The following is a 13,386-nucleotide window of genomic DNA, read 5'->3' on the forward strand; positions in this document are numbered from 1 at the left end:
CATCCAAGCAAGTGGAGAGTATTCCATCACATTACTAACTTGTGCCTTGGAGATGGTGGACTGGCTTTGGGGAGTCAGGAGGTGAGTTACTCGCCATAGGATTCCTAGCCTCTGACCTGCTCTTGTAGTCACAGTATTTATATGGCTACTCCAGTTCAGTTTCTGGTCAGTGTTAACCTCCAGAATGTTGATAAGCTCAAGCTCATGTATTCGGAAATGTAGCTTTACCTTCAATTGCTGCTCCAGGAATGTCCAGATCTTACCAGGGTTCTTCAGATTCTCATTTGACAGTCCTGAGGTATTGAGCCATTTCAGACCTCTGTTGCCCAGTGCACTGTTAATTTTGGTAGCTTGTTGCTCTGGCTCATACACCTTTAGGTCCAGGAAACACAGCTCCATTTGCAGATGCTGTATCCGACACCTTCCAGTCCATAACTGGATATCTGAAAGCCACTGTCATAATGATCCTGTTTTTTCTTAATAAAAATATGACTTTTACAGGTTGTGTTTTTCATTTCCCTTTTAAGACTGATTCAGTATCAGCCCCTTTTAAGAGTGATAGACTATAGCTTTTGATGTTTGCACAGACAGGCTGTTTGTTGACATAGCAGTTTTTTTTTAGAACTGTGAACTGCCTTTTTTTAAACAATGAGGTTTTTAAATGGGCTGCAGCTTGCAGTACTTGCAGCTGCCACAACCAGGCTTTTACTTTGTGCTGGACCTCCATTGTCACTGTCTTCCTGCTCTTTTGCGCTTAGGCCCTGCACAGAAAGGGAAAAAATATGGGAAGTTAAAATAGTAATGGCTTCAACTACTGCTTTTAAAATTTTTCAACCCACTGCCAGATAGGTAAAAGCTGTGCACACACAGTTCCAGCCCCTTAGAGTCCTGTCTGTGTGCTGGTTCGCTGCAGTGTTAGGAGCTAGATTTGAGCACCTTTTACTCTGGTGGGCTGCACCCACTATTCCCTGGTCACGCGTGACCCAACATTACGTCTTCTGATAATCTTCGCTTACAGTTCTTAAGGTGGCTCACTGTTAAGATTGTCCTTTCTTAAGGTCATCCCATAATAGCATCCTCCTGCCACCCTCTGAGAAAAGGACCTCCTTCCTCTCCCTCATAGCCTTCAATATGAGATTCAGGTCCATATCAATGAATCAAGAGGCAGCCCTGCCTCGGGTGCCAGGCTTTCAACTCTCTTCACTCATTTTGCCCTCTTTTGGAGTATTGGAAGGCTTCTGCATGAACCACAGTTCTTTCAAACAGCCAGCAGCCTCAGTGGTGGCTGCCCTGGGGCTCTAAATGAGTCCCACGCTTGGGGCTGGATTTTGTGCAGGAAGCAGGCTCCTGTCACTGGACCAAAAAACGCAGAGAAACCCTACCTCTGCACTTTTTCAGCCCCCCAGAGCGATCCTCCAGTCTTTTGGGTCAAAGTTTTAGAAGGCGGGATCCCCGTCCCATAAAAGACTTTATAAGGATGTTCCTCCCTCCTCCAAGAGCTACTGGCCAATCAGACGGCCAGCAGCTAAGCAGTATCGGCAGTGCCACCAGGGGCTACTAGTACCACCAGGCTGCAAATTGCCCACGAAGGAGGGACACCCCCCCCCCCCCCTCCCCACCAAGCCTGCAGGGAGAGAGCCTCGTTTTACAAGGCATCCTCTCCGTGCATGGAGGCAGCCCCCCTCCCCCACCTGGCCACTGCTAAGATCCCAGCAGCGGCAGGAAAAGGCCCTTAATTGGCTGTTAATAGGCCACTTAAGGGCCTCAGTTGGCCTCTGGGCAGGAAGGTTGTTGTTGGCCTATCCCGCCCCCTGGAAGATTGGAACCGGGTTCCTTGATGGGCGGGTCCGCTCCGATTCTCCGGGCCCCCCCCACCACGAAACCCACCTTCCGGACAAACACCAGATCCGGCCCTTACCCACCTCTATTCCTACCCCCACGGCTCTAATTGGAGAGGAAACCTGTCTCCATATCAATTAAGGGCTCATCTATGTGAAAATTGTGACTTTAATCAGTTTCCCACTGGAGTTGGGTTTCTGACCCGAAAACAATCCCAGTTTCTCTTCCCTACCTCCACGGAAAAAATGTAGCCCAAAGTCTCTAAGTAATAGACATACAGAGAAATAAAGGATAATACCCTGTTTCCCTCTGGGTAGAGACATAACATTCTTTGGTCCTTTTCATCCTGACTCTCTACAAGTTGTTAAGAGAAGCTCAAGATCTTTATAGGTCTCTATGCATGTACACTGTCCTTGTTGATTTATTATGGCATGACAAATGTTATTGTAAACAAGACCTCGAGGAATGAGAGTGTTCCAACACACTTCCAGATGGTCAATCTATTTATCATCTAAGTGTATAACTAATCATGCTCAGCTTATTCCCTTATCAATGTGGTGACAAAAGACAATCAACATGCACGAATTACACATCCTGCAGCCCACATCCTACACTTCAGTCGAAGCTGAACAGTGCAGTCAGCTAAATAGTACCCTGACACATTGAACGCTAAACCATCCTGGGAAGAAAGAACTCTAGCCATTTTATTATTTTTAGCTACAGTACAAATCCACAAGCCATTTATAAGTAAAAAGAAAGCAAAAACCTTAATCATAGAAGATGAAACCAAATCCAAACCCTACATATATATGTGTACATGACTGGGGTATCTTACAGTATGAAATATTTTGAAACTTAGCTCCCATTACAGATTTTTATTATAGCAATGGCTCCACCTGCAGGAAAATGATAGAAACTTAGAAACAAATTAAATCCACAAAAAAAACAGTGATTTGGGTGGGTGTTGAATTTGGTCTGAAGAATCCAGTAAGCTCTGTAATTCAACTTAAAGAGAGATGTGTAAATATGCATTGTTACACATTTCTTGTGAACATGCTGTTGCAAGAAACCAGTTTCAGGGAACCTAGAAATTTGAATGGTCCACATCCTTCTAGAAAACCAAAATAAACCATTGAATGAGACGAGTACAGAGATGATCAAGGATAGAAGGATCGCTGCTCCACTATTTCACTTGGACATATTTTCTTCATCCTCTCTCTGCTTATCCTCCCATGCGCACTTATACATGAATTATAGGGGATTCAGCTAAAAGGACATTCTTCTTGCATTACTCCTGGATTGTTCATTGCAGTTCAATCATGTCCCCGATTCTTGGCAATCTTCCTCTTAAAGATGACTAAAGCTCCGTATGATTATATAGATTTTCTGCCTTTCTCGATATTTTATTATAAATTTCACACTGAGCGTTTCCCCAATATTGACCACTCTAACTACTTTGCCAGGAAATTCGGCTATATTTCCCCTCCACTTTCACTGGTGTACCACTTCTCTGCAAAGGAAACTGGACACATCTCCCAATCACTCATCGCACAGTTTGTCCACTGGAGAACACATCTCACAGACTTCACAAACAGGGAATTTGTACACAAACCTTCGTACCTTCTTACATTACCAAGAAATTTGGACACATGCCCCACCCCATTACTCTCAGAGAATTCAGACACATTTCCTCCTTCCCTCAGACTGTTCTGATGAAAGATGGGCTTTGTGAATAGAGACATTCCCAGGGTCTGTGTACTATAAATAGTCTGGATTATATAATCATGCAGTCTGCTCCTGCAAGGGCTTCTGCATACAGGTACTGTAAATGTGTAAAATATAGATTGTTTCATTATGAATGCACCATCTCCAGTAATTGAGAAATATGTGGGCAGATATTAACCCTGCCCCTTTCTCTATCTCACCCCCTTGGTGGGAAAAGGTCAGTATGTGGTCAGGTGCTTCCCACCACATTCATGTCTGTGGCCATTTTAACTGCTGAACTATTGGCAATGTTGGGATCTCATTGATATTTAAAAGCTGAGACTGGGTATGTCATTTAGACCCTGATGCAATTTTAATTGCCAATTGTGGCAGTGATGTGCAGCACTGGGCTTGCCAGTAAAACCTGGCAGCAAGCAGCATCATGATCCGAAGAAGGACAAGTAAGTTTGCATTTTTTTTATTTTTTGGTTTCCTGTGGATCAGGAGGAGTAGTAGCTGGAGAGGTGTGTTCGCTGCTCTGGTCTTCCCTTCTCCTCCTCTGACCATGATCAACTCTGCCCCCTCCCTCATGCCAGAGACTATTCCCTCTGGTCTCAGATGGCTGCCTCCTGCTGAGCAAAACACACTTTCACCCTCTAACCAACAAGATATTCTTACCAGATTTCGATGGGAGTGCATCCTGAAACATGTTAATGAGCCCCAGGCCCTGCACTCAGCCTGAATTAAAATTGGGGCTAATATCTAGATAATCTCTGATTATTTTTGTTATTTTATAGGAAGTTCTTCACGACTCAGGATAAACATAGTATTTTCACAATGGACCATTTCCCACTCTGGTACCGACGGGCTGCTGAGAACCCAGCTGGACATTTTGTTTACTCCATAGCGTTTGAGGAAGACATGGGTTAGTGCTCTCCTCAAGCATTTTTGCTCAAATACTGCTACATGTGTTTTTGCTGGTATTTACGTGTCATTGCTTGTTTGTATATATGTCTTCTTATGTCTGTGCATGTTGCTTCATTTGTGTGAGCCTCTGTATGTCTGTACATTTACTTGCTTGTGTGTGTTCGTGTGTGTGTGTGTGCCTCTGTCCTGGGATCAGCCTACTTTGAAAACTCTGTTTTAATGCTGCTTTATTATTGTCCAGGTAAGTCTTGCCGCAGAATTTATAAATTTTTTTGAATTAATTTTTTTAAGAATTTAAAAGAATAGTCATTGGACCAATTACATCATTGTATTTCTCTCTTTAACCTAATAAAAGCCACAACTGTGTTATTTAATCACGGCAACATTGTCCCTTTAAGCTGTAGCTCCATGTATCATAAAATAATATAATGATGGTGTCAATATCTTGGGATTATTATCTAAAAACTGGCAGAGTGACAAACAGATTAGGGAAGTCAACACTTGGCTGAAGGAGTGATGTGGGAAGGTGGAGTTTCATTTCATGGGACACTGGTGTTCTATTTCAGAAAGCCAGTTGCCGATGGATAGAACTGGAGCCAATATTTCCACACTTTTATATTTATTTACAGAGTTACACATTACAAGGATACACCTCCAAACCCAACAACTGCTGTTTTAATCCGCGTTTATTTTTTATAGAGGCTCAACTGAATCCCCAGTTAATACCCACCACCTGCACACAATTAAACACAATTAAAATACAATTAGCAGATTCCCTTCCCTCTGTTTAAATAAAAATTGGAATTAATATTCTGTACAAAACATTACATTGCAAGACCCTCCTCCTCTAGGATCCCGAACAATTTCTTCGTACATGTATTTCTTTTTGTTAAACCTTGACAGTTGTTGACTTCTATCCACCGATTTAATTTTAGAGATTTCCTCTCTCCAGCATTTGTTTCAAGCCAGCAAGATTAATACATAACCTTTCCTCAGTTACACTTTTCAGAGTGTGTGCATTATCCAACAGTGAGCAATTATCTACACATCATACAATGGGTATGCTATCTTCAGTACGCCCGTTATACAGAATCTAGGTTAAAAGTTTTGACAAATAGGGCAGAACTTTTAAAGCTTTCTGCCAATCTCAGCAAAGCAATGCGGCGAAAACAGCACAGCGCACACATGAGATGTGCGCCACTGAGCTGCCACAATATTTAGCATGGCAGCTCATTTACATGGAGGGAGCGGAACGCCCACTCCCGATGACATAGAGGAGGTGGGAGCTCTGACCCCGGTAATGGCGTCCGGCACCACCATGCAGGCGCCGGCGTCATTTTTCAAGGGCTTCAGGCCCTTCAGATTCATTAAAATTTTTAAAGTCACAGAATGCTGAAAAATAAAGTTAGATATTTATTCACATTTTCAATCCCCTCTGCCTCACCCCCAATGACTAATCAATTCATTAATTGCCCTTTCCCCCACCAAAAATGTTTTATTCCGATCCCAGCCTTTTCTCTCCAAACTTTATTAACTTTAACCCTCAATCCCTTTCCATCATCCCCTCCACCAATCGGAAGAGTTTTCCCCGCTCCCCCTCCCTGAAAATTTCACTTCTGCCCCCTCCCCACCAGTGTTCCGCCTCAGATCTCCAAATGGAGATCCAAAAGCGCGGGTGTTCTGGCAACCGGCTGGAATATCGGAGCGGTATGGCTGCCGCTACAAGGTAAGTCAGTATTTATTAATTACCATTTATTTTAATATTTAAATTAAGTCTCCATCGCCATGCGGCGGGGGGGCACAGTGGGGGCGGGGGCAACACGAGGCCTCACCGCCTCTGATAAAATGAAACGGGCCTTCCCGACATCAGGGGGCTGGTAAAATCCAGCCCATCGAATCCCATATGCACGCCCTCCACAAGAGCCAGGACTGGATTTTGAAAGGGTCATGGGGTCAGGAGCTGGTGTGGACGCGATTTAAAAATCGCAGTCCCAAAGGTCGTCTCTAAAACCCGATGCCTCCAGGACAGATAGGAGAAGTAAAACAGGAGAACATGTTAGTAGTGATCACAACATAGTAGGGTTCAAGATTCGTATTGAAAGTCACATAAGTAGGACAAAGATTAAGGTAATAAATTGGAAAAGAGCAAATTATGAGCAAATGAGACTGGATCTAAACAAGGAAAGCAGGGAGAAAATCTTGAAAAAACAAAGAGACAAAAAACTGGGAAATCTTTAAAAGGGTAATCAATAAAGTTCAAGAGCCACTAAAAGCCAAAAACAAGCAAACTAGTTATGGGGGTTGTGGATAAATAAACGACTAAAGGAAAAATTGAATCGAAAGAAAATATATGTAACACATACTTAGATACTAAAAATAGGACAAAAGGGAACTTAGGAGAGAAGTTTTAAAAGGACCAGGAAGGCAAAGAGAAATTATGAAATCAAATTATCAAGGAATATATAAAAAATGAAGTGTTCTGTAGATACATAAATAACAAAAGAAAAATTAAAGTAAGAATAGGACCACTAAAGGGTGGGCAAGATAAACTCACAGGTAATGATAGAGAAATGGCAGAGATATTAAACAACTGCTTTGTCTCAGTTTCTCCTAAAGAAGATAACGAAAGAAACAGTTCACTAGAGGATGAGCTTAAAAAGAATATTAATACTGTTGGGATAGAAAGGGAGAAAATAATTGACAAACTGTCAAAATTAACAGAGAATAAAACCTCACGTGTGGATGGTATGGATCCATGCATACTGATGGAAACTAGGGAGAAGATAGCAACAACAAGAACAACAACAGCATGTTGCATTTAGTGTAGTAAAAGATTCCAAGGCACTTCACAGGAGCATTATCAAACAGAATTTGACGCTGAGCCGCACAAGAGATATTAGGGCAAATCACTTAGTCAAAGAGTAGTGTAAAAGTAAAAGCCCATGGGATACAGGGGAATGTGGTGAGTTGAATCCAAAATTGGCTCAGTGACAGGAAACAAAGGGTAATGGTTGACGGATGTTTTTGCAACTGGAAAGCAGTTTCCAGTAGCGTTGCACAGGGCTCAGTGTTGGGTCCCTTGCTGTTTGTGGTATATATTAAAGATTTGGACTGGAATGTGGGAGGCATGATTGGGAAATTTGAAGATGACACAAAAATTGGCCGTGTCGTTGATAGTGAAGAGGATAGCCATATACTCCAGAAAGATATCAATGGTTTGGTTGAGTGGGTGGAAAAGTGGCAAATGGAATTCAATCCGGAGAAGTGTGAGGTAATGCATTTGGGGAGGGCAAACAAAAAACAAGGGAATACACAATATAGGGGAGGATATTGAGAGGGATAGAAGAAGTGAGAGAACTTAAAGTGCATGTCCATAGGTCCCTGAAGGACAGGCAGATAGAGTGGTGAAGAAGGCATATGGCCTTTTATTGGTCGAGGTATAGAATTCAAAAGCAGGGATGTAATGCTGGAACTGTATAAAATGCTGGTTAGGCCGCAGCTGGAGTATTGCATACAGTTCTGGTCACCACATTACAAGACGGAGAGAGTTCAGAGGAGATTTACAGGAATGTTGCCAGGGCTTGAAAATTGCTGCTATGAGGAAAGATTGGATTGGCTAGAGTTGTTTTCCTTAGAACAGAGGAGGCTGAGGCATGACTTAATTGAGGTGTACAAAATTATGAGGAGCCTAGATGGAGTAGACAGGAAGGACCTGTTTCCCCCAGCGGAGAGGTCAATTACCAGGGGGCACAGATTTAAGATGATTGGTAGAAGGATCAGAGGGGACATGAGGAAAAATGTTTTCAAACAGAGGGTGTTGGGTCCAGTGTCTGGAACTCACTGCCCAGATCGGTGGTGGGGGCAGAAACCCTTAACTCATTTAAATGGTACCTGGACCTGGACCTGCACCTGAAGTGCTGTAACCTGCAAGGCGACGGACCAGGTGCTGAAAGGTGAGATTAGATTGGGCAGATTTGTTTTCAGCCTGCATAGACATGATGGGTTGAATGGTCTCTTTCTGTACCATAACTTTTCTATGGTTCTATGGTTCTAGTTGCATTTATATGGTCCCTTTCATGACCACAGGACATCCCAAATCACTTTACAGCCAATTAAGTACTTTTGAAATGTAGTCATTGTTCTAATGTAGGAAACACAATGACCAATTTGCACATAGCCAGCTCCCTCAAACAGCAATGTAATAATGACCAGATAATACGTTTAGTCATGTTGATTGAGGAATAAGTATTGGCCAGGATACTATGGATAATTCCCCGCTTTCCTTCGAAATAGTGCTGTGGGATCTTTTACATCCACCTGAGAAGGCAGACATTTCATCCAAAAGATGGCGCCTCTGACAGTGCAGCAGTCCTTTAGTACTGCACAGGAACGTCAGCTTTGAATTTTGTGCTTAGGTCCAGGAGTGAGACTCAAACCCAGGACCTTGTGACTCAGTTGTAAGAGTGCTGCCCACTGAGCCATGGCTGACATAATATAATACAGTAGATGTCATGTACTTGGATTTTCAAAAAACCTTTGATAAGGTACCAGGCAGTTGGTCGATGACAAAGCTTACAGCACATAGAGTTGAGGGACAATTAGCAAATTGGCTAAAACAAAATAGGAAGCAGAGCATAGGGACAAAGGGTAGTTATTCAGATTGGAGAAAGGTAGAAGCTGGGTATTCCACAAGGATCAGTGCTGGACCACTGTTGCCTATAATTTACAATAATTGACTTAGGAACAAGTAATCCAGTACAAAGAAAATGCTGATGATACCAAACTGGTATTGCTAACACTGAGGAAGAATGCAACGTAATACAAGAAGACATTAGAAAACTGGCAGATTGGTAATTAAGTGGCAACTTTACATAGATAGAATAGCATAGGGATCGAGGGATGCAGGTGAACTAATTATTAAAGACAGCATCGCAGGGCAGCAATGCAATTACAAATGTAAGCAAAGCATTGGGATTTATTTCTAGGGGTAAAGAATTAAAAAGCAGTGAAGTCCTAATAAACTTGTGTAAGACCCCAGTCAGGCCAAGCTTAGAGGGGGGAAAATTCATTCACGTAACACTAGTTCGAAGTGTAGCTATGCAGACTATGTCGATTCCCCAGGGGCAGACAGCGGTGCCAGCCGTTACCTGTACGGGCTTTGAGGTTTCCGCATTGATATTATTGCTGAATGTTGTAGTGGCCAACGGTGCTGTCTGCCCCTGGGAAATCAACATATTCTGCGTAGCGCTGCGAGAAGTGACACTGAGCAAACAACTTTGTCCTTCAGATAACTGTGCACCATTCTGGTCTTCATATTATAAAAAGAGCATTGAAGCAATGGAGAAAATGCAAAAAAAGGTTTCCAAGGATGGTACCAGTACTGAGAGATTAGGAAAGATTGTGCAGGTTGAGGCTTTTTACTTCAGAAAAGAGAAGACGAAAAGAAGAAGGTGATCTGATGGAGGTCTTTAAAATTATGAATGGATTGGACAAGATAGATGTTGTCATGCTAGGCCCCCACCTGCCAAGAATGAAGCACATTAATTTTGACACGAACATTGAATTTAAACTGTTACTGGAGTGAAGAAATGACTTGTTAAACAGGTCAGCCGTGGCTGGAAAATACATTTGCATGTTAACTGACAGTGTTTGGAAGGACAAAGCAGCCATTCCCTGACACATTCAACCCACAATGGACTTTTGATCACCAGACGTTGAAGGTAGGGGAGCTTGTCTTACAGGTTGACTGTTAATATGGCCGAATACACAAATGGACATGGTCAAACCAGCTAGTCACATGACTAACCTGCTGAGCAACCTGAGTTTTTTGAATTTGTACAAACAGTTTGGGCAGAAAGTCTGTTTGCTCCTGGACTGAGAAGATCTCTCCTGTCTGCTCCCATCTCTTTCTCACAAGCCTCTGAATCCACTGCAGACACATGAACCCCAAGAGAGAAAATTCTCCTACAGCGAATAAGGTTTAAGAAGAATACTGGGCCCCAACAAAAAGCAAGATCTACCTACAATCAAGGATTCTACAGTGAGCTCGAAGACCCATAACAAAAACTCTTCAGATCTTGCCTCAAACCTCTCTACTTTATTTCTTCTGTTTTCTTTCTGTCTCTATCTGCATATATGCATCACGCATGCGTCCTGGCGTGGGCGCGTCGTGTATCTGTCGGCATTAACCGAATTAGAGTTTAAGCTTAAGTTTGAATAAATTTCAACTTTTCTTCTTTATACTGAAGAAAGCCTGTTTGTGCTGGTTTCGTAGCCTTATAATTGAAAAGCGGTGAACAAGGATTCACCAATTTTGTTCTCAACTTGATGTCAGGTGTCATGGTGGGGGTGGTGGGGGGGGGGGGGTGGTGGTGGTGGAGAATTGGAGCGGCCTCGACCGCCATGGAGCCCAACGCCAGGATTGCCGGGCCCAATCTTCCTGCAGCAGCAAGACTCTGTGGCGTCATCTCCGCCGCTCTGCGACAGGACCTTACTTTAAATATTTAAAATACCTCTTTGCATAAATTTAAATTTAATTTGCCATGATCTTTCCTTCAGTTCCCAATCTTGAGCTTGTTGTGGGGCACTCATGCGCCTTCACCAAGGTGGAGCTAAAACACGGTGTGTTTAAAATTAAACCCTGTTACAGTAAGACCAGGTGAAGGCTTAAAGGGAACCCTAGAACTCTTTCTCACCTTGGCGTAACAATGTGAAGAGCATGTTTCCAGTTATGCGTAAATCTAAAACTACAGCAACAACAACTTATATTTATAAAGGGCCTTTAAATATAATAAAATGTCCCAAGGCGCATCACAGATGCATTGTAAAACAAATTATGACACCAAGCCACATAAGGAGATATTACGTCAGATGACCAAAAGCTTCATCAAAGGATTAGGTTCTAAGGAGTGTTTTAAAGGAGGAAATTGAAGTAGAGAAGTGGAGAGATATAAGGAGGGTATTCCAGAGATTAGGGCCTAGGCAACTGAAGGCGCAGCCACCAGTGGTGGAGCGATTATAATCAGGGGTGCTCAAGAGTCCAGAATTAGATGGGTGCAAATATCATGGAGGGTTGTGCGGCTGGATAAGATTACAGAGATAGGGGACTGGATTTTGTTCTTAACTTGATGTCAGGTGTCATGGTGGGGGTGGAGAATTGGAGCGGCCTCGACCATCATGGAGCCCAACGCTGGGATTGCCGGGCCCAATCTTCATGCAGCAGCAAGACTCTGTGGCAGCATCTCCGCCGCTCTGCGACAGGACCTTACTTTAAATATTTAAAATACCTCTTTGCATAAATTTAAATTTAATTTGCCATGATCTTTCCTTCAGTTCCCAATCTTGAGCTTGTTGTGGGGCATTCATGCGCCTTCACCTTCAGGAGAATCTGGTGCCACCGAGATGGGGAAGGAGTCAACTCTGCATTAGGTTGAAGTGTTTGTAGGGCTGGCAGCCTTTTGAAAATGGTACCAGCACCTGCTCCTGCATCAGGTGACGCCATGAACTGTGTCGCCAATGCCACCCCTGCCATATGATTGGGGTGGGGGGGGGGACAACTGCCATCTATATGCTAAGTGGCTGCCAGCATGTGGGGCAGCCAGCATTTTCTCCAGCATCGGGACAACAAAATCCAGCCCAGGGAGGGCGAGGCCATGGACGGATTGGAAAACAAGGATGAGAATTTTAAATTCAAGACATTGCTTGACCTGGAGTCAACGTAGATCAGCCGGCACAGGAGTGATAGGGGAACAGAACTTGGTGCGAGATAAGACATGGGCAGCCGAGATTTGGATGACCTCAAGTTTACAGAGGATAGTATGTGGGAGACCAGCCAGGAGTGCATTTGAAAGTCAAGTCGAGAGGTAATGAAGGCATGAATGAGGGTTTCAGCAGCAGATGAGCTGAGACGGGGTGAAGTCGGGCGATGTTACAGAGGTGGAAATAGACGGTTTTAATGATGGTGTGAATATGTGGTCAGAAGCTCATCTCAGTCAAATATGACACCAACGTTGTGAACAGTCTGGTTTAATCTCAGACTGTTGCCGGGATGAGGGATAGACTTGGTAGCTAGGGAATGGAATTTGGAGCAGGGGCCAAAAGCAATGGCTTCAGTCTTTCCAATATTTAATTTGAGGAGATGTTTGCTGCTCCAGTACTTGTTGTTGGATAAGCAGTGTGATAACTTAGCAACAGTGGAGGAGTCGAGAGAGGTGATGCGAGGTAGAGCTGGGTGTCCTCAGCAGACATGTAAAAACTAATGCTGTCCTTGTGGATGATCTCACCTACTAGGGTTTATAAATACAAGATAGTTACTATTAAATCCAATAGAGAAATAAGGAGAAATGTTTTCACTCAGAGTGTTTAAAAATATGGAACTTGCTATCACAGGTAGTGATTGAGGCAAATAGTTTAAGTGCTTTTAAAAGGAAACTAGATGAGTACATGAGAGAAAAGGGAATAGAAATATATCCTTAAAAGCTGGGATAAAATTGTTGGAATGGGAGGAGACTATGTAAACACCAGCATAGCCTTGTTGGGCTGAATGACCTGTTTCTGTGCTGCATATTCTATGTAATTCTAAGTATCATTTAAAGGTAATTTTTTGGTGATAAGTTTTTCTTTGTAATACGATTTCTTTCAGGAAAGAAGAGCAGAAGTATAACAGTAACAGCAAGTACAGCAGTGAGTGTTACTGTGAGCAAAAAGACAGCCATTGCAGCAGGTAGGAAGTCTTGAACTAGAACTGGAATTAAATTTGACTTTATGGTGCAAAATCTTCTCAGTTTTGCTTTGGTGATCAACAACTCCTTTCTATTTTTGTACAGAATCACTCAATTTGCCCAGACTTATCTTTCACAATAATGTATAACCTGTCATTGGTATGCTAAAGAGAAATCATCATATTTCATACAATAA

General features: G+C 42.9%; 1 protein-coding gene across 1 annotated transcript in view; it reads left to right on the forward strand.

Moving 5' to 3' along the window:
• Positions 1-13,386, forward strand: part of cacna2d4a (calcium channel, voltage-dependent, alpha 2/delta subunit 4a) — a 695,670-nt gene that overhangs the window by 299,930 nt on the left and 382,354 nt on the right. Inside the window, 2 exon segments of the mRNA XM_068051265.1 lie at positions 4,341-4,468; positions 13,112-13,192. Of these exon segments, the coding sequence (XP_067907366.1) occupies positions 4,341-4,468; positions 13,112-13,192 (209 nt within the window).

Source organism: Heterodontus francisci, chromosome 18, assembly GCF_036365525.1.
Source record: "Heterodontus francisci isolate sHetFra1 chromosome 18, sHetFra1.hap1, whole genome shotgun sequence".
Classification (NCBI taxonomy): Eukaryota; Metazoa; Chordata; class Chondrichthyes; order Heterodontiformes; family Heterodontidae; genus Heterodontus; species Heterodontus francisci.